The sequence below is a fragment of the Scomber scombrus genome, chromosome 2 (genome assembly GCF_963691925.1).
Source record: "Scomber scombrus chromosome 2, fScoSco1.1, whole genome shotgun sequence".
Classification (NCBI taxonomy): Eukaryota; Metazoa; Chordata; class Actinopteri; order Scombriformes; family Scombridae; genus Scomber; species Scomber scombrus.
The window spans coordinates 10302828-10324379 of record NC_084971.1 but is presented as its reverse complement, the minus strand read 5'-3'; the positions used below and the strand labels follow the sequence as shown (position 1 = coordinate 10324379).

The 21552-nt window shown below is 39.2% G+C and overlaps 3 protein-coding genes across 3 annotated transcripts; all 3 read right to left on the bottom strand.

Annotated features, from left to right (window-relative positions):
* Positions 1 to 8131: 8131 nt before the first annotated feature.
* Positions 8132 to 8873, bottom strand: nanos3 (nanos homolog 3). Its single transcript, XM_062438202.1, has one exon. It carries the CDS (start codon positions 8871 to 8873, stop codon positions 8181 to 8183), a length of 693 nt encoding a protein of 230 aa, XP_062294186.1. The 3' UTR covers positions 8132 to 8180.
* A 1862-nt stretch (positions 8874 to 10735) lies between these two features.
* On the bottom strand, positions 10736 to 14042 carry si:ch211-286b5.4 (afadin- and alpha-actinin-binding protein B). Its single transcript, XM_062440881.1, is given in 12 exon segments — positions 10736 to 10829; positions 11201 to 11369; positions 11439 to 11550; positions 11830 to 11991; positions 12077 to 12180; positions 12376 to 12519; positions 12970 to 13124; positions 13207 to 13285; positions 13363 to 13486; positions 13576 to 13644; positions 13709 to 13818; positions 13991 to 14042. Coding segments are annotated over 12 exon segments (1374 nt in total).
* Positions 14043 to 15181: 1139 nt separating this feature from the next.
* si:ch211-286b5.5 (uncharacterized protein LOC100003596 homolog) lies at positions 15182 to 19155 on the bottom strand. Its single transcript, XM_062435469.1, has 3 exons — positions 18968 to 19155; positions 18186 to 18312; positions 15182 to 16478 (listed from the first exon to the last, which is right to left on the bottom strand). Exons 1-2 carry the CDS (start codon positions 19055 to 19057, stop codon positions 18187 to 18189), a joined length of 216 nt encoding a protein of 71 aa, XP_062291453.1. The 5' UTR covers positions 19058 to 19155; the 3' UTR covers positions 15182 to 16478; position 18186.
* Between the last annotated feature and the right edge of the window lie 2397 nt (positions 19156 to 21552).

The following is a 21552-nucleotide window of genomic DNA, read 5'->3' as shown; positions in this document are numbered from 1 at the left end:
GATTTGGCCAGCACTCCCCATTTTGTTTTTAATGACTAATTTCTGAAGTAATGTGGAGAATAAATGAATGTTGTTTCACAATACTTTTGTCTTTATTTCAACCTCTATCTGGAAGGACGATGCAAGCCAAACTGCCCAGAACTATAATCAGATGCAAAAAAAATACTTTACTTTGAATTATAATGTGGTTTCTGATATGGCTTTTCCACAAAACAGTATAATTGCCTTAATAAAATCCTTAAGTGGCATCTACTTATTATGCTATATATTATTATATACAAATTTACATTTAGAAAAAAACATAGGCAACTAAATATTTTTACACAGTGCCGTCTGACATTTCATACAGGCCGGCTAAGTGAATATAAAGAGTATTTTTCCTTATTATCACCTTTTAAATGGCGGTCACTGAAGAAGCTAATTTGGCTTAACCATATCTTTTTAGTTTTACACCTTCCTTGCCTGGTCGTTCAATGCAGAGCGATAGATAGAACATGTTCTATTATGGCTCTGGTTCAATGGTTTGACGTCAAGAAGGTTTGCTCGCTATGATTGGATGACAGTAAGCCAATCAGAGTACAGCAGGGTGGGTTACGACTTCGCCATCCTGGGAAAAAATATCCCACGCATCGTGTTCAGGTGGGTTAGTTGTGTGAGGAGGGGAAAATATGTTTTCTGACTGTTTGTCCACCAGTTATAGTTAACAAAGAAAAAGAAAAAAATGTTTATATAAACCAAGCACACAGCTCATATCTTCAGTTTTTTTTGTTCATTGATTCAGTCCAGTTAGGGTAAATTGTTAACTAATGTTAGCTAGCTACCTACTAACTAGCTACATTCACCGTTTTGAGGAAAAAATGTCATAAATTGTAGTTAGCTGGCTGTACGTTATTTATCAAATCAGTAGGGAATTGTATTTGGTGCCACATAAGTTGTTGCTACATGTTATTATGTTACATGTTATTAATTTAACTTGTTTTGATGCTTTTGAAAGAGGAGATGGCCAAAGGGAGAGCAAAAATCAGCAGCACTGGTAAGGGAGACTAAGTTGTGTTACTACTAAACAGAAATAAGTGTATGATTGTGTCGTACCCAGTTGTACCATGATGATGAAACAAGGGTGGACATTTCAGCAAGACAATGACGCCAAACACACAGCCAAGGAAACTCTCAATTGGTTTCAGAGAAAGAAAATAAAGCTGCTACAATGGCCCAGCCAATCACCTGACTTGAATCCAATAGAAAATCTATGGAAAGAACTAAAGATCAGAGTTCAAGAGGCCCATGGAACCTTCAAGATTTGAAGACTGTTTGTGTGGAACAATGGGCCAAAATCACACCTGAGCAATGCATGAGACTAGTTTCTCCATACAGGAGGCGTCTTGAAGCTGTCATTACCAACAAAGGCTTTAGTACTAAGTATTAAATACATTTCAGTAAGCGCGTTCAATATTTTTTCCCTGTGTCGTTCCATTTTATTACACATAACTTAATTTCTGAATTTATTTACTTTGGTTTCTTTGTACGTGTGGATTACTTGGGTTGTTACTGACATCTGGTGAAAATTTCATGTTAATAGCACCTTTGGAAATATATTTACTGAGAAAAATGGTGATGTGTTCAATACTTATTTTACCCGCTGTATCTTTTTTTTTTTTTGTCAAGTTCAAGACAGCTTAGATCCGCCACAGCCGAGGTCACTCAGGTCAAGAAAGAGGGGATGTCCAGCTGATGAAATTTCACTGACTGATGATGTTCAGGCTTCTGTCCATCAACAGGTATTTTTAGTGATTAAAATAAAAGAAGCAGAACACACCAGGGATGCTGATGTATCAGCCAAATATCGATATCGGACGATATTCCCCTTGTTGACAAACATTGGCCTATCTGTAAATAAGACAGTTGCCGATGTCAGTGGCCAATGTTCTGATTATCTGTGGTTGGATGTTCACACTCAAGTCATTAAACTAAGTCTTACTTTTACTGGCGTAAAGAGTTGAATCAGTACTTCTGCTTTTACTCTTTTTTACACAAGTATCTAGTACTGCATATTACACAGGCATGACTCAGAAGAACAAGCTTGCACTTTTTAATCATAATGCGTTGTGTTAACTGATCGGCTGTGTTTTTTTTTACCGGCTCACAGCACGCAAACACACACCTGTGCATGTTTTATGAGAGTAAACTGTGTGTGGGAGGTAACCGTGCTTGATTACAGTATGGTTGGGATAATGTGAGTGCGGGCCAGCGGGGGACAGGGGAGGGGGGACATTTGTGCTTCAGCACGGTACGGAACAACTGGCCCTAGTGTGAGTGTGCCCTCAGACAGTAGTAGCAACAGTAGCAGTAGCTGTGGAACTACAGAAAATTCTTCTTATGAAGTAAGTCATTGTATAGCAGGCTTAAAAAGGACTTTAAAATAGTTTTTTCAAAAAGAATTTCTTGTGAAAATTATTAAAGATTGTTTCATGAATTTTGCTCATTCACAAATAGTGTTATGATGTGGAGAATTACTTTAAAACAATTCAGGTAGTTGGTTTTTTTTTTTTTTTTACAATGATTCCTTTGTTTCTCAGTGGAATAAATAACAACAAATCATCATCATCCCAAAAAAAATGTGTTATATCGGTTATCAGCCAAATTCTTATTTTAAAAATCAGTATCAGTATTGGCCCACAATCTCACAATCAGTGCGTCCCTAAAACACACATTTACAACTTTCTAAACTTTCTTTCTTCTCAACGTCAGGACACTGAAGGTAATAATAGAGCAGTGGCTGCCACGTCGCTACAGTCCTCTCTGCAGGAATCTATGACTTCAGCTCAACAGGATCAGGCAGCAGAACAGCAACAAGATGCCACCACAGAAGAAAAACATGTCCAAGGAAGTTTTTACTTAGAAAATGAGGTCGTTAAAGCTTTTGAAGGTCAAGAAGAGACAACAGTCACCAATCCCAAGAATGATTCTCAGCTGGAGAGCTTCACAGTACATACTGAAAATGATACCATCAAGAGGGGGAAAGACAAGGAGGAAATAATGGCAGAGGAATGTAACCAGTCAGCATCCCCAGTATGCACTGACCAACTACAGGTTTTCCTCCCAACCTCTGAAGAGGGTGATGAATCTTGTGTAAAAGCTAAGGAGGAACAACTTGGAGAAAGGGAAAACTCTCACTGTGATTTGGAGAGAAACCCAAAAACCAGCCAAGATGAAACCAGCCAAGAGGAATCCAGCCAAGATTTGTGCATGGTTGATGTCAAGGAAATCACAAAGGAGGCAGTTGTGGCTTTCCCAGTAAGAAAGAAGCGAAGGATGGGAATGTGTGGTCTTACAGAGAAGGAGCGGGGTTATTTTTTATGGACACAGAAGCGTGAAAATGGGCAAGAGATAGTGGGGAGAGTTGAGACACAGATATGCAATAATAAAGCTGACCTGTCGGCTCAGGAAGAGATTATACCCTCACCTCCACCCATCCCAGAAGCCAGTGTCGCAGAGCAAAAAGAGGCAGAGATAAAACTTCAGTCCAGTCCCTGTAAAGGGGTTGACAGGTGAGGATAATGTAGCGGGGATAGTTTAATATACATTTAATCTCTGCATTGTCATGACAGCACCAGTGGTGTCAATGGTTATACTGCATTGTGTCCTGTTAGATCAATGATATTCTACCCTAGTAGAGTTAAAGGTTTAAAAGCAATTTAAATAAAACTCTCATTCAAAGTTTACACAGAACTAAGGAGTGTTTTTAAATGTATGAAGGATTACAACCTTTTTGTAACCCTTCATATCTCAATTCAATTTAGATTGTTTTAAATTGAAACAATTGGAAATTCTTAAAGTGCAAAAGATGGTCTTTTTGGCTAGCTACTATAACTAAGTGAGTATATTGCCTCAATTAACTCTTAAATAAAATTAAAATGAAATTACTGATTTAAAAAACCTCCAGAATGTACAATTAAAGTAACATGAGTGAATGTAGCTTGTTACTCCCAATTTTGACAATAACATTGTTAACACACAGGTTAGACACTGAAGTCCATATGGAAGTCTCGACCTCAAATGGGACCAGTACCGTTTGTGATCCAGGCTGCTCAGAGGGAGAAAGTTGTGAGGCTGAAGGAGACATCATACCTAGTCCAGAACAAACTGGTGACTCAAGGTCAGATCCACCTGCAGAGGAAGAGGAGGCACATTTGGGAAATACAGAACAACAAAAGCTTAGGGGCAGTTCAGCTGAGATTATGGCTGAAATACATCAGAAACAAATGGAAGACGGGGAAGATGGGAGGGCAGAAGTAGAAACTTGTCACACAGATCCATCTCAGAATGAGGAGACCGAGAAACAGAAGGGTGGGAGTGAGGCCGCACCTCATCAGGTGTGTAGTGTGACCATGACAAAAGATGAGAAAAAGGAAGAGACGACCGGTCATGCCGGGGACGGTGACAGAGCCGAAGCAGGGGCTTCATCCGCAGACACCCAGCCAGAAGGATTCAACGGTGGCTCTGTGGTTGCAGTGACCCCTGGTAGTTCAGTAGAGGCCAGTGTGAGTAGTAGTACCAGAACCTAAAAACCAGGGTCGATAGGGAAACGGAAGTTTTGTTGAGACTGACAGAGGTATTGATGCAAATAAGTGTGTCTTCCAGTCAGTGTTGCTCAGACCACATCATAGTATTAATTAATATAGTATTTCAGGGTTTTTTTGCATATAGTGCCATCCCTTTGCCACATACCATAATTGTGTTTGTTAGTAATGCACCAGGACCACTAGTGTAAATTAGGCCTGAAACAATTTATCATGAGGGAAATTGTTTAAAAAAATATTTAATCATTTATAAAGGACAGTTTGCGGCTCTGGCTTTTCAAATGTGAGAATTTGCTGCTGTGATCTGTTATGACTTGAGGTCAGTTGTTTGGACAAAATGAGCATTTTTATGTCACCATGGGCTCTCTAAATTGTGAAGGAACTTGTTGACAATTTCCTGACATTTTATAGCCTAAACCATTACCTAAACCATTATAGCCTAATCAGATGAAAAACAAATCCTCAGAATAATTTTATAATCATTAGATGCAACTTTACTGCAAATCACAAATACAAATGCTGTAACATACATTACTCGTGCTGTGTTAGCTTTAATCAGATTAATTAATTAGTTTAATTCTAAGACACAATATGGCAACTAATAGAAACACAGATGAGACACTGACACTCATATCAAAATTCAAACATCACCAAAGTGATACATAGTGCAGGGTTATTTTGTCTGTTTCTATGATTTGACTCAAAATGTATCTTATTGCAGACCTTTTAACTGTATTAAAACAGGAAGAATATGTATGTTTGTTTATATTTGTCGCATGCAGTGTGGTCCTGATGATGAACCCGCCCCTTGTCTTTCTGCTATGAATGTGGAAGACCCAAAGACAAGGGACACCACTGACCAGTTTGGATCTGGATGCTTAGATTATGTGTCGGACTCGCAGCTGAACACCATTGTTTGGACGTAAGGAGGGCAGGAATGGGGTTAAGTCCTACAAGAGCTCTGACAGTAATGTGAAGAAAGGGAGGGGAATGTGAGAGAGGCAGACTGGTTCTGAAAATAAATATCCAGTATAAACTAAGTGGAGAAACAGCACCATCCACACATCACAGGTCGTAAACAATGAAAGTCACATAATAAATGATTACATTTGAACAAACATCAGATTGTCAGATGGACCTGTTTAATTTTCTTTCATTCCTTCCTGCTAAAATTTAGGATTTATTAGCATGTAGACCACCAACTTTTCACTTTCTCCCCCTTTCAGTGAGGAGGAGCTGACAGATAAGAACGGAAGTCTCGGTTGCTCGGACTGTAATGAAGATGCCACGGACTTGATCTGTGGGCTCATCAGAGAACTTTCCTCTCTGAAGTAAGTAACTAACTGTCCTCTTTCATGTTTGATCTATTTTTACTTCCCTTCTTTTTTGGCAACTCCTTCCTTTCTTCAAACCTCACTCTGCCCTCAGCTCTTGCATGCATCTTGCATGTCTCTCCACTCAGAGTTGAACTTTTGACTCATAATACTATTGGTCAGTTCCATCCTCTTCACGCCCACCTCCGTGCTCTGATTGGCTGGTGTGTGGTGTCAGCTTTTCCAGCTCTAGCCATCTTGGCACCTTTTCCTGAGGCCAGCTGAGGGTCAGTGCACCTTGTTTAGTCCAGCCATGAAGTTTACCCTTTGGTGTTGATGAATTGGTAAAGTTCAGAGAAACTCTGGGCTTTGAATTAAACTGACGTACTTTTAATTGGAACCAAATTTTAAAAAAATCCTTCCTTAGATTTACAAATTATTAGCAAAGAATAAAAATCAAGGGGAAAATATGTAGGTATGAGACAGCTGTAGCATTTGGCTGATCTGAGGGAGTACTGACAGTAAAAATATGAAATCGTCAGTCTAATTTGTTGTGAAAAGGTAATTAAAATTGGCAATATATGTACAAGAAGGAATTTAAAATACACTGAACAAAAATATAAACGCAACACTTTTGTTTTTGCTCCCATCTTTCATGAGCTGAACTTAAAGATCTAAAACATTGTCTATATACACAAAAGACCTATTTCTCTCAAATATTGTTCACAATATTAGGCCTTTAGCCTTAGGCTGGCCACAATAAAAGGCCACTCTGAAATGTGCAGTTTTGCTTTATTGAAGGGGTCTGGGGGGGCAAAACTGCACATTTCAGAGTGGCCTTTTATTGTGGCCAGCCTAAGGCACACCTGTGCAATATTCATGCTGTCTAATCAGCATCTTGATATGCCACACCTATGAGGTGGGATGGATTATCTCGGCAAAGGAGAAGTGCTCACTAACACAGATTTATACAGATTTGTGAACAATATTTGAGAGAAATAGGTCTTTTGTGTATATAGACAATGTTTTAGATCTTTAAGTTCAGCTCATGAAAGATGGGAGCAAAAACAAAAGTGTTGCGTTTATATTTTTGTTCAGTGTAATTAAATCTCAAAGTGCATAAAATATAGTGTATACGATACACATTCTCCTAATATTAACTAAAAACTTGTGGAGCAGCTTTTACCTCCGTATAACGAATTCCTGATCTTTCAAATTTCCCCCTCTGTCTTTCATTGAACATCCTCGAACTGACTGATTGCATCCTCTTTTATGTCAAGATCGGATGCACAGAAAGCTACTGAAACGTTGACAAAAATAATCTGTATTTGTTCTATCATTGTTTTTTTTGCAGTCGAACTGTAATGGCCACTCACAGAGAGCTTGAAAACCTACGGCGTGGCAGTAAAAGTTCAAGGAGCGCCACACGTTGAGGATTTAGTTCAAATACCTGCCCCTCCTGATCTTACTGTTGACCCAAGGGTTCACAAGTTATGCACGCACTTGTGCCATGGTGCAAATAATATTTAACTATAAATCCAGGGGATCTCAAAATTGTATTATAACAGCTGGAATGTTCAGTTTTATGGCTTTATTGTTCTGCTTCTCTTTAAATAAATCCAGATGTTGGTAATGTGAGTATTGTTATAATCCTCATTTCATTCACTCCAGACATACGAAAGAGCCTCAACATATCTGGAGGTTAATCTTCCATGTATGACTAATTCTGTCATCAATTTTAACAATGACTACAAACAGATGTTGTCAATTCAGACATTTATAACTTGGTTGTACAAGAGTTAGTCTCACAGAAATATCCACACAGTGAGAAATGCTGTAATGGCCTTTTAGAGGAGCCACATGCACAGTACTCAACATAAAACATGCGTCAATAACAGGGATATACTCACACACCTCAGAACAAGAACAAGTCATCATAATTTAAAAATGTAAAATCAGGTCAGATGACGCTACATACTGTACTAAAGTCATTACTGATGACTGTTTTATAAAACTTTTTAAAATATGTAAAACAAACATCTTACACGTAAACGTTTTTTTTTCCTCCTCCCAAACACAATATCTGGCAGTCGTTAAGTACTTCACAAAATCCAGCATAAGGAGGCAAAAAGACCTACTCCAAGAACATTTAGAAGGATACACAACAAACGTGCCAAAGCATGCAAATGAAAAACACACAAAAGCAAAAACGCACACGTGCTAATAAATAAAATATTAATATTAAGGAGTCGGCCTTCTGTGCAGTGACCTTCTGTTATCTGCCGGTTCAGCGTCTGGACTTGGTGTACACGGAGCTGTACGCACTGTCCACTTTAGGACAGAAGCGCTTTGTATGAGCTTTGGCACCCGTGGCCCCACAAAGTGGACACACGTACTGTTTCAGGTAGGGGCACAGAACGTCTCCGGCCTGGTTCTTCAGCCAGTGGGATCCATACACCAAATCCGACTCTCCGTTGTGTTTGCAGAAACTGCAGAACATGAGCTCAGATGATGGATGTGACGGAGGCGGCTCATTTGTTTTGAAAAAAGTCATCTTCTTGCGGTTCTTTGTTCCCCTAGAACCCGCCGGTCTTGGCGCTGGTTTCAAATCCCCTGTGTCTGGTCCATCAGCAGAAAAAGCGAGTGGTGCGCCCCATGGGCCATCAACTGGCTGCTGATGAGCGAAATAGCCTGGCAGTGTAGGTTTAGCGGGGAGATCTGGCGCACTGTCTGCACCGAGGTCGCCACTTTGGCAGAGTGCGTTAATGCGCACGGGGGGCCAAGCCTCACAAAGAGTATCAGATTGTGGCTGCGGAGCACTAGAGGCTGCCACTGATGACTTAGTATCTGTGTTCCAGCACAGCATCTCTTGGATTTGATCCGACAGTCCCATATAGTCTTTCCAGGGCTGGAAACTTTTGCTATCCGACTCCATGAAACGCGGCAGATGACGGCAGAGCCCCCACACCATACCGTTCATTCTCACTGCTTCAGGCAATTTTTTTTGTTTTGTATTTTTTGCTTGTCTGCCAAACTCTCAGGACGATGTTCGAGACGACTTTTCAATAACATGAAGTACAGCACGGCGCTGTGCGCGTCTGAAGAACGTTTGATTGGTAATTAACTACAAGGTGAGTAGTGTGACACGCAGTCAGGCGACTGTGCCAGCAGCCAATCACATGCAAGGCCGCTGCACGGGCTTACATGGGCTGAAGCCCAGGGGCCTCCCAAGTTCAGGGGCCTCCCATGTCCAGGTTCATGATGACCAATTCTGGTGTTGTCAGGCAAATGCCAATCGAGATGCACGGTGCTGAGCTGTGAGCACTCATGTTAAGAGACATGTTTGTATTGAGTGTACTCAGTTGTTATTATGTGATTGTACTGCTGTTTAGTGGAGTGCAGTATTTTGTCTTCACCACAGTGAGTCACCACTCATACTGTGCCATCACATTTTGTTTAGACCACACCCAAGCTTGTTCTGTCTGTGAGAGAGTCATAGTCAGAGTTCATCCCTCCATGACTGGAGAAAAATGTAAGGTCATGTTTAAGCCTCAAAATAAAGAATGCCAAAAGGGCTAAAGGATATTATTGTCTCTGTACAGTTATTCCCAGAGTTCAACGCTAGTGAAGCCGCGTAGCTCAACAACTCATCAGGCCCTCATGGAGTCTGTTTGTGACAGTGTGATCAGAAACATGCTCACCAGTAGCCTACTGGAGGTCATTTGTTAGGGCTCTAGCAGTGCTCCTCCTGTTCCTCCTTACACAAAGGAACAGATACAGGTCCTGCTGCTGAGTTGATGCCCTTCTACGGCCCTGTCCAGCTCTCCTTGTGTAACAACCGGTCTCCTGGTATCTCCTCCATGCTCTTGAAACTGTGCTGGGGGACACAGCAAACCTTATTGCAACCGTATGTATGGATGTGCCATCCTGGATGAGCTGGACTGCCTGTGCAACCTGATTGGACTGCAGGTACTGTCTAGTGCTACCAGTAGTGACAAGGACACTAGCAGAACACCAAACTAGAGAAAAATCAGTCAGGAAGGATAAGGAGACAGCAACTGTCTGTAGACACCACATGCAAACCATTCCCTTTTTGGGGGTTGCCTTGCTTTTGCCTCTTCAATGCGCCTGTTGTCACTTTCATTTGCATTTCCTAGACACTTAATTGACTTGGTATTATACTGTATTGATTAAGTGTTCACTTCATTTTTTTGAGCAGTGTATATGGTTTTGCTTGTGAGAGTTGTGGCTGTGAGTGCGCCCATGAACATACCTTTCACAGATTTTAAGAACCAGGGTCCTTCTAACTCAGCTTCTATCTTGTATTTATCCATCTCGTTTCCTTCTTGTACTCACTTGTTTGGTTATCATTCAGTAATAGTAGAAGTGGGTTCAAACTGAGCACGTCAGATTTATATCTGGGCCTGCCAGTGTCGTATTTCAGCTTCTGAGAAAGATGAATGAAACCCATCATGTAAAATACACTGCGCTCGGAAGGCTGGAGGGTCAGATCCCAGTTTTAATTAAATAAGCATTGATCATTAAATAATGTAAAAAAGTGTATTGTGTGTGTGTGTGTGTGAAGAAAGCAGTCAATTTTCATGAGGCCACAATACACCATGGATTAGGAATGATTTTTAACCAGAGGATAAATTGCCCAACAGAGTAGTCATAATCAGCCATTATAAGAAAGCGTATTTATTGGCGTAACAAGCCCAAATCCATTCTTAAGAGCACTATGTCAAAGTGGGAAAATAAGGTTTAAAAAAAAAAAAAGTCTTTATTTATTTTAAAATAAAGAAACTGAAAATAAGATAAACGCCACCTATCATTAAAATATTATCAAAATGACCAGTCCAAGTCTGGAGACTGAGTTCGGTGCACCATCCTGTCTGCCCTGCCATACCATGTCTCCGACTGGTGATCATCTCTGGCTCTGGTGGAGGAGATAGGAATGAGAGATGGCAATGATAAAGCAAGAGTAATGGGGACAGCTTAAAATGAGTTAGTTTAAAAGAAAATTAACAAAAAAGTGAAAATGAAGCCAGATTTTAGTCATAGTGCATTTGTTTTTTCCCCCATAGCCACACATGCAGATTTCTCATTAAATGAGTGCAGATAAAGATAGTTAGGAATAAGATTTGAGGGAAACCATCCTCATAAAAAGGGTCAACCAACATCTCAGCAGCTGGTTTGGACCTTTGAAAATCTATCAACATGGGTAAAGTTGGCTAATTTTTTGCTTATGTATAATGCTGTTAAATGTGGATATACATACACCTGCTATAAAATCTATTCTTGACTAACCGACAGTTGTATGACAGGTTGAGGGCAGAGTAGAGCTCAGGAGTGCTGGGGGTTTGAACTCTGATTCTTCCCTGATGTAATCCTGAAACAGAAGTGGCCCCCGACTTGGTGGACGATGGCGTAATAGGAACACAGCCAGAGATGCTGTTGTGCACCAAACCTGAGACATCTTGAGTCAAATACACAGTGTTTCTATGGATTTATGAGAGAAATAACAGCGACAGTGCTTCATACTCACTGAGGGCAATGCTCTCTCTGTTGCTGCTTTGTGCTTCTTGACCAAACTGAGGCGAGTCACATAAATACTGCTGCTTCAGGAGAAAAGCCTTCTGTTGCTCAAAATCATGACGCTGTAGACACACACAAAAAAACAACCACATTTACAAAGTGATAAGCAGGATTTAAAGCCATAATGCTTTTCATATGAGGAAACTTCTGTAAATGCACAATAGACTTTTTGAACAAGGCGTCCTCCGAAAATGTATTGATCCAAATCCCCCCCTCCCCAGCTTTACCTTGTCCATTGCATTACTTCTGCGGTATTTCAACTCGCACCATATGACAAAATTACCCAAGTAGTGGTCATTTTACACTTTAAGACAACAGTCTCCGCCTCCTTTTCTTCTCACCTCATGGCTCAATCGTATTGCAGCATCAGTGAAGGTCTGCCTCTCCCTTTCAAAAGTTCGCCTCTGATGATCGAGCTCTGCCCAGCGCACCTGAAGGCGCTCCCACTCTTCCAAAAAATAGGAGTCAGCCAGCTCAGAGGGGACAGGTGACATGAGACTATCCTACAGACAGAAGCCATGGAGACTATAAGTCCAACAGTAGCAATAGATCCCTGTGAGAAAGTATGTATGTAGTAAAGACTCACACCTGCAGCAGTTGTTGTTGTAGTTTGACAAGTTGTTGACTCGCCTTCAGTTCGGTTTCTAGTTGAGCCAGGAGCTTGTCATGGTCCGTACCACCACCAGTGTGGCCTACACACAATGACGATCTCACATTCATTATACAGAGGTTTCTTAAACATTACGGAAGGAAGAAAACAAGAAGGCTGTATGGGAAGTTGAAGACAAATCTACAAAAGTTAGTTTGCTATGGTTTTATTTTTTACATAAATGGTGAAATATCATTATCAAATAGTCACTTTTATTGTACAACGTGGATTTTTTTACCTTCAGATAAGACCTCGCACAGTCTCCTCTGCACCAGTTTCCAACCCTGAACCACACCTCCCGTCACATGGTCACCAAGCGCCACCTCGGCTTCATCCAGCCTCATGTCTTCATTTTGGGCCTCATCCTCAACATCCACAGAGTCTGATAAGGTCTTAAAAAGGGTTATGTAGGATACATTCATAAACTTCCAACATTGAGAGTTCATGACCACAGGGTCCTTTTTGTAGAATTCTAGACGTTCAAATTTCCATTTACAGGACTTTTCATCCAAAGTGGTGTTTCAGTGAATCAATGTTTGAATTAACCTTAAAGATCCAGATCAGCCACCAAAATGGACCATGTGTAGATTGTTGATTGCAGTTTCCAGGGGCAAGAAGGAACTTTTAATCTCAATTTTAGGGCAACATAACCTCAAAGTCCTTAAATTGCAGGGAAAATTTGAATTTTGAACGCCTACAACTGCTTATATTCTTGTGTATATAAATATAATCAAAACATCAGAACAGCTGTCCTTTTTGAAAAATCATAATTTTTTGTTCTTAGTATTTGTCTAATGTTTCTTTGGCCCACAGACTGATGCCGTTTATTGACAGGCACAGGAAAAGGCTCTTCATTCTTTCCTCACCCGCTCCATGTCGACTCTGAGTGCATGAAGTAAAGTGGTGAGGTTGTAGCGCAGCTTCATCGCCTCTCTGAGCTCTGCTTCTCTGCGCTCCAACATCACACGTAGTGTTGCCTCCTCTCGCCTACAAATTGGAAAGAGCAACTGAAGATTTAAAAAAAAAGAGGCCGAGGAGGTCACTGCATGATAACCAACAGCCACCTTACTTTGCACTGGGCCTGAAAGATTTGACTGGCTGTTCTCTTTTTCCTCGAGCTCCAGGTGGAAGGTTCAGCACCTCGATGGCTGGATAGAGAAATGTAAGGTGGTAAATTTTGAGTTGTCAGTATGTGAGAGGCAAATGCAGGAGGAGTGAGTCTCACAGGGTCCCTTCTCTCGGTGTCTGTCAATCTGCTGTGACAGTCGCTCCTTCAATCTGTTGCTGAGCTGCTCTCGACGCTTCAGCTCTGCATCTTGCTGGTTACACCGCAGCTGCAGGCGGGTGCACTGGAAAGAGGGAAGAAGATTTTTCAGAAGGAGGGGAAATAGAGTGAAGGTATTCATATTATGTGTATATTGCACAATACGCGCCTCACTTTGGTCCGCTCACATCGCAGCAGGTCCTGAAGCCGGGCCACATGTTCATCGCTTTCTTTTATCTGCTTCTACAAGATAAGATTTCCTCACAGCACTGATCATCTACTTGAGTCACTTAATTTTTTTACTCACCCTGAGCGAGTGTCCTTGGGGTTTGTGCTCCTCCCTGTCAGCCCACCAGGAGGCACTGTGAGAGAGCTCAGTCAGAGGGTTGGGGCTGGGGTCCCTATGCAGAAAGTATTCTGTAATAGAGCACATGAGCCAGGTGAAGATAGCCACTTAAAGACAGGATGACAGTGGTGATTGGGGGAAGAGGAAGTTGAGACTGAGTGTATATTTTATTTATTCTGTTTGAAGAAATGTGTCCATTTGGCTCATGTATCCACATTTCAGGTAAAATAAATGCATTATTACCTGAGTAGTCCTGGTGTTTTCCAACCTTTCTCTCACCAAACCTGGAAGCCATCTGGGTGCTATTTTCATATTTTAGCAACACAAAAAAACTTTTTACTCACATGCAAATGTAACCGGTGTGCATCAGGATCAACACAATAGGTGCACAGATATCCAGGATAACATGCCTCTGTGATGACCTCACACACATCTCTTACCTTACTTTTAGCAGTTCACTTTCCTCAGACAGATGCTGCCTCTTATACTTCCAGGTGATTGCACTTCTGCTAATTACCAGTGACAAGTGAGCAGCTGTGAAATGTTTTGAGTCAAACTGCTTTCTAGAAAACTTATACTTGGTTTTGATAGTCTTAACTTCACTTATAAAGGATATTGTGGACTCAGTTCAAACATCCATGATGGTGGTTCATAAACTGGGTGGATGTTCATAATCCCAAATACACACTGACTCTTACACACTTAGCTGATGTAGGTTTAGATCAGTATTTCTTGTCCTAATTTTTTCATGATGTCATTGGGAGATCTGTGGGCATGGAGTAATAAAGCAAACGCACTGTCCCACACAAATGTGATGTATTTTGAGTGTTATTTAAAAATACTACAAATAGCAATACCGAAGTCTTAAAAATCTTCCAGGACCCTGTGTGCATTAAAAAAAAACTCCCCACAAAGTGACGTGATGTCATTAATAAGGTGTCACCTGTCAAGTAAAAATGGATGAATGGAGCAAACATAAATAATAGGGTTTTCATTAAATTACTGCAAATAGCAATACATAACTCGTCCAGGACCCTGTGTGTATAAAACTAACTTCACAAAGTTGACAAACTGTAAGTTTACATGAATCTGTAGTTAATGAATGGTTTTGAATGTCTGGTGTTATCCTGCAGATGTATGACAGTGTGGCCCAATGTTAACTATAATCACCATTTGTGAGATGCTAAATCACTATTTAAACAAATGGACTCAGTCCAACAGTTTGCATATTCTTGTTGATGGATCTTTCAGTTTACAATGAAATCAAACCAAGAGGCTCTAGTACAAACCTCTGCTGAACCTCTTAATTTGTGGTTGTGTTGGTAACAACAATAAACTGAAGTGTGTATAAATCATGAAATCTCAGAAGCAATGTTAGAAACAGTGATACTTTCTTTTTTCTTATTCTATTTGCACAAATGACACATACAGAAATTTCTCAGTGTCCCAAAAAGAAGTTTAATTTCTAAAAGGTTGCCCACACTAGTAAAGTTAAGAAAGATGCAGGGTAACAGTAGTAAAAGTTTTGGTTGATTGGAAAATGATTCCAGTGTAGAAAACAATGAATACAACAAGTCATCTGCAGCATGATTCATTAAATACAAATATTTGGAACTTTTGAACAGCGATATGAACGTTGGCAATTCATTTGTGTATCTAGACATTAAATCTGCTCCCAGGTTTCACTATCCAAATAGCGCAAGGCCTTGATGTGTTTCTAAAATGAAAGACTGTAACATATAGGTTAATAAAAGCAACCTCAACAGGCTGTTAAATATATACAGAAAATGGACGGGATGAAAGGTTATTCTACAATCACATGCCCTGCACTCATAGGGTTAAAGTCTGTACCATGTTGTTGTACCTCAGAATGGTAGGAACACCTTTACCATTGCCAGAAAAATACATGAATGGTTTAAGACACTAATCGGTTTAGCTCAAAAGCTTTCAGTATGTCTGTAGGCCACATACGCAATTGAATCTTAGTCTTAAGTCTGTAGTGTTTTATAAAGACACAATAAGAAATACAGTGTGTATATCACACATGTTCTTATTTTTGAATGGCAACTAGTTTTAAATTAATGCTTGAATGATTCTCTACCTGCAGCACAAATTACAAGAAGAGGTTGCACCTTTAGTATCCAATCACATAGGCTGAATTTTTTTAGTAAATTGAGACCGGACATTTTTAGTGCTGGGTAAACCAAGAACAGCTTAATCATTAGTCAGGTTAGTGTCAATAACAATTTCTGCCTTTTTTTTTCTTTTTTCGAACATGTAGAGTGTGGCCCTGCTTTAATGTAGGGCTGGGCAATATATCGATTAAGTCATTTTCTGAGATTACCAGACTGTTTTAGCTCCTCTATTATTTGCTTTTACTCACTATCCACATTATTGATGATTATTTATCAAAACTCTCATTGTGTAAATATGTTGTGAAAGCACCATTAGTCATCCCTATGATATTGTCGCAATATCGATAGAGGTATTTGGTCAAAAATATTGTGATATTTGATTTTTGTCATATCGCCCAGCCCAACTTTAATGTAACAGATGGAGTTATGATACCATTAGTTTTGGTAAACAAGTGGACCAATTCCCCTCCCGAACCCATCAGCCCCATGTCCCATCATCCCAAGAGGAGCTGCTGGCAGATCTACAGCGACATCAAGTAGAGGTGAAGACAGCCTTCGACGGATAAATACAGAAATCCTCCATGTTTCTTTTTGCTCTGCGTAAAAAAAAAGGGATAACAAGAAAAAACTCATTAAAACCCAAATATAAAAAAGGGCAGCTACACATCCACACAGGTTTTTTCCACTTGTTTTACCTGATTAGACCTCTGCTCATGGATGTGTAAAGAGTAAGCTTGAAAGACAGGAAAACCCACCATGATCATAGGGTCATATTTTTGCCTTTTTTAATGGCCCAGTACATTACGGCGCATTGTCACAACTTACTGAAACACCTAAAAGGACCAGTGTGCAAGATTAAGTGTTTTGTTTGTCCGTTCAGGGCTACTGTAGAAACATGGCGGTGCAACATGGCACGCTGAAGAGGACCAGCTCTCTATGTAGATACAAAGAGCTCACTCTAAGGTAACAAAAACACAATGGTTCTTATTTTCATGGGATTATACACTTACGAACATACTATGAATATTATATTCCACTTTGGTGAAATCCATTTCACTAGATACCATTACATTCTACACACTGGACGTTTAAATAGAACAGTGTTGTGTTATTTGTAACACTTGTGCTTTTTACTGCTACTGACAGGTCAAACGACTGCTGTGAAAATGGCTTTGTCTTAATGGTTTTTTGTGACCTCACATAATTTCCTGCAGTGCTCCTTGTAACATCAACCTGAGTCTCATCAGCCATTATATTTGAAAACACCAGTGGACCTTTAACCTTAAACAACAGTTACCAAAGTCTTTTACTGGGACACACACGGACACACGGGGACACACACGGACACACGAAGTAGTTGTTATAAACTAGGATTGCAACTAATAATTATTGTAATCAATGATTTATGTTCCAGTTTTCTTAAGTTCATCCATTGTTTGGTCTGTAAAACATATCACACATACCCATCAGAATTCCCTGGAGCCTAAAGTGACGTGATATAATTGTTTCTTTTTGTCTGTCCAACAGTTCAAAACCCAAAGAGATTCAGTTTACTAACATAAGTCAAAGAAAGCATCTAATTCTCACATTTGAGAAGCTGTAACCATCCAGTGTTTGTGCTTTGAGATTGAATTGATTCTACTAATTTGTTTTCAGCTCTATGTTTAAACTAAAGTATAATTCAAACCAATCCACACATTTGCCTTTGGCTTCACAAGGTGGAGAATCTATATAAAAAAATAAGTACTGCAGAGTACAAATCATAGTAGAGCACAATAGCATAAATGGGTACTACAGAGCCATCAATCGAACTGGAGACAAAACAACTAGTCAGTTAATTAATAATTTGATCAACAGATATTAATCTGCAATTTAATTTATTAATGATAGTTTGAGTCTGATTTCAGACCATTTAACTACAGCTGCAATGGTTAGTCGATATAAGGATTTGATGCTTTATTAACATTTTCTTTGTCATGCCTGATAGGAAACTGAGTATCTTTAGTTTTATACTGTTTTATACTCTTTGAAACTATAACAAGCATTTTCACTATTTTCTGATTTTTTTTTACCAAACGCTTACTTGATCAATTAAGAAAAATAATTACGAACATCATTAGATTAATCAATAATTGAAAAAGAAATCAGAAAAAAAACTATTGTTACCTGCAGCCGTGCATTCAACGCAGTGTAAACTGAGTGTGAATGTCTAATTAATTTATTCCTTAGTGTAATTAATTACATTATGCTAGTGTTGCTTAAATTCCCTGCTGAAGCCTCAATGCAGGAAAAAGCAAGCCTACCTCAGAACAGGGAGCAGGACTTGGGGGGTCTGAAGGGATTATCACTGGAGGGGACCCCGACCAGGAGAGGGTCTTTGGAGGCATTTTGCAGACAGAAGTTTCTGAGCTCAGCAGCAGCCTGGGACACCTGCAGAGCCAGACAAATGATGATGGTGTGTTTAAGAGAGAGAGAGAGAGAGAGAGAGAGAGAGAGAGAGAGAGAGAGAGAGAGAGAGAGAGAGAGAGAGAGAGAGAGAGAGAGAGAGAGAGAGAGAGAGAGAGAGAGAGAGCATAAACAACATGTACAGTAGGCTAAATGTCATTCCCCAGCTGGCCTGCTGTCAAACTCCACACACAGTTACGCACTTAGACTGACTGACTGGTACTTTTTTTGCATACAATTTGCAAGCAACGGCGCAATACACAAATGGGTGTGTCTACTATGTAACTTTTTCAAAGATACTGTCAACCTGTTTTCTTAAGATAACTAACACAAAGAGGTTTAGCTTTGATAAACTTGTCATTTTTCGCGATCATTGGGGCACACGAAGGAGCTGCGATTTACCCGACCAGAAATACTTTTACTGACAGCCGATAAACACGGAAGAAACTTTAAGCGAAGTGTTGCTTAGTCAGTCAGAACCAGGTTTTAATGTCATGTATGTCACTTTGGAGATCAAAGTGTAAGATCATAAGATGTAAGAGTCCCCTCCGTGTCATTTCTGCAACAGTGTGTCTCCGCCATTCAGCAGCAGGTTGGCTCAGTCTTCCGTGTTTGTGTGTCAGTGTTGTGGGGTTCGTACCTTGATCCTCCGGATACTGGCCTCTAAGCGGAGCTGCTTCACGGCCCTCTGAGCGATGATTAAGTTGTTGCTGGCGTTGTTGTTGGACATGACGATGGCTGTCGGAAAAGAAAAGTTGAAGACTGTTTTATGTAGGCGGCTACCACCGAGCGGAAATTGACCCCAACTGCTCAAAAAGCTTTTAACGCGAGTGGGAAACGTTGGTCGCGAGGCGCACCGCCCCCCTCATGGCTATTGGACTTTGAGCCTGTCAATCAAAAAAAGTACAGCGAAAGACACGCCCCCTGTGTACACTGCCTTTATTATGAGTCTGAGCAGAGCAGGAGAGCAGACTGTGACCTTCAGCTGAACGGTGAACTACCACAACAACGGTTTAGCTTTTTTTCTCCATGTAAATGACATGTGAAGGTTTTATTGCGCATTAATGCAATATACATGGATGAACTAACTCATACTGAAAAGACAGGACTGAAGTCTTACTGAGCTCACTCTACCAAGTACAACCAGGGCCAAGTTCATCAATGCTGATACCACTTAATTATAATCATGGAGTAGAAGATAGTATTATATTAATTTTTCACTAAAATAATAATAATAAAAGGTTATAAAGATTTTTTAAATACATAAAATATATATAAATATTTGTACTGAAAGTAAAAAGAGAAGATGACTTGATCACATGTGAGACAATTTTTAATATAAAGGAAAAAAATGTATTACGTGATTCTCTGAACTAACATGATAATTGCTGCAGGCATACACATTAGCAGCAGTGAACATAGCACTGAGAATGTGATCTAACAAAAGGTGGGTCCATTTATTTGGTATCAATTCTTTTAACGTTAATATCAATACTCAAAACAGGACTTAATGTCAGTATTGTTGATACTTTTGGGATTGATCTTCCCACCCTTAAAGTAAACGTTATTTATATGGTACATTTCAAAGTGTTTTACAGGAAGAATAAATGAGGTAGGAAAGGATGATGGCATTTTTTTCCCAAAAAAATATTTTATTCAACTTTAATTATTTTGCGAGTATTTTAACAGATCTAATGTACTTTTTCTGTTCTGTCATTAATATTGTGTTTCCCTCAGGGTTCATTAACTATCTCAGGGTCCTCTCTGTAGAAATCTGTGATTGTTTATTCTGAACCATTATTATCATACATTATAATAAACCACTCTACTATGTATTAATATTTCTTGTTGTAATTTATGTTATCTAGAGAAATGTGGAATTACGCAGGGGGTTTGAACACTTGCAGGGCATTGTATGTCACATTCTCATTCGGAGCTGAGCCCCTCTAAAGGTCTCATCCTAGAGTCGCCCCTAGCATGCACTAAGATGAGTGTTCACGTGCCAACGACATGATCCATTGTCAGAAGGAACCCTTTTCTTAAGGTATATGTCTGCCCACCCCTACTGTGAGGCTGCAATGCTAAATACTGTATACAGACAACTTAGATGTCAAATAGATAAACCATAATACTGGACAGCTTGAAAAGTTCCTCTGATGATGGCGCCAGATGATCAATTAAGGGAGCTCCAAAGTTCATAGGGAAAAAGAAATGTCAACCTCACAGTGCTGCCAGATAAAAATCAATAATCTTCATACTAATGGCACCATGTATATCTGTACCAAATTTATTGGCAGCTCATTCAACAATTGATAAACTTCAGTCTGGACCAAAGTCACGCATCATGGCAGTTTACCCTGTAATATAGAGGATCTATTGTTGGATTTAAATAAGAGAAAGAAAACTTTTTAAAAAAGGAAAGTGTTGATAACCACATATAGTTTTTTGATAGAATTAACAAACTCATGAATAACCCTTAAAGGTGACAAAAAAATGAATGAGTCAAAGCCCCAGTGATTCAAAAACATTTTTATTTTTTCGCCCACAATGTTATGTTTGACAGATATGGCTGTACTGAAAATAAAGCAGTAGAAAAAAAGTATTATTATTAATTATCATGTACCTTCATTTTTTTTATTCTTCTAGATTGTAGAATTGAATCATAATACAAAAGTATGGTGAGATTTAATGATTAATATGAATAACAAACAACTTGATTTATCATGTACCTTAATTTTTTTAATCATCATACATTGTAGAATTGAAGATTAATACAAAAGTATGGTGGTAATGAATGATTAATATGAATTAAAAAACATCTTAAAAGAAAAAAAGTATTATTATTAATTATCATGGACCTTCATTTGTTTTATTCTTCTAGATTGTAGAATTGAATCATAATACAAAAGTATGGTGAGATTTAATGATTAATATGAATTAAAAAACATCTTAAAAGAAAAAAAGTATTATTATTAATTATCATGTACCTTCATTTTTTTTATTCTTCTAGATTGTAAAATTGAATCATAATACAAAAGTATGGTGAGATTTAATGATTAATATGAATAACAAACAACTTGATTTATCATGTACCTTAATTTTTTAAATCATTATACATTGTAGAATTGAAGATTAATACAAAAGTATGGTGGTAATGAATGATTAATATGAATTAAAAAACATCTTAAAAGAAAATAATATCACAGCACAACACGTGTGTGTGTT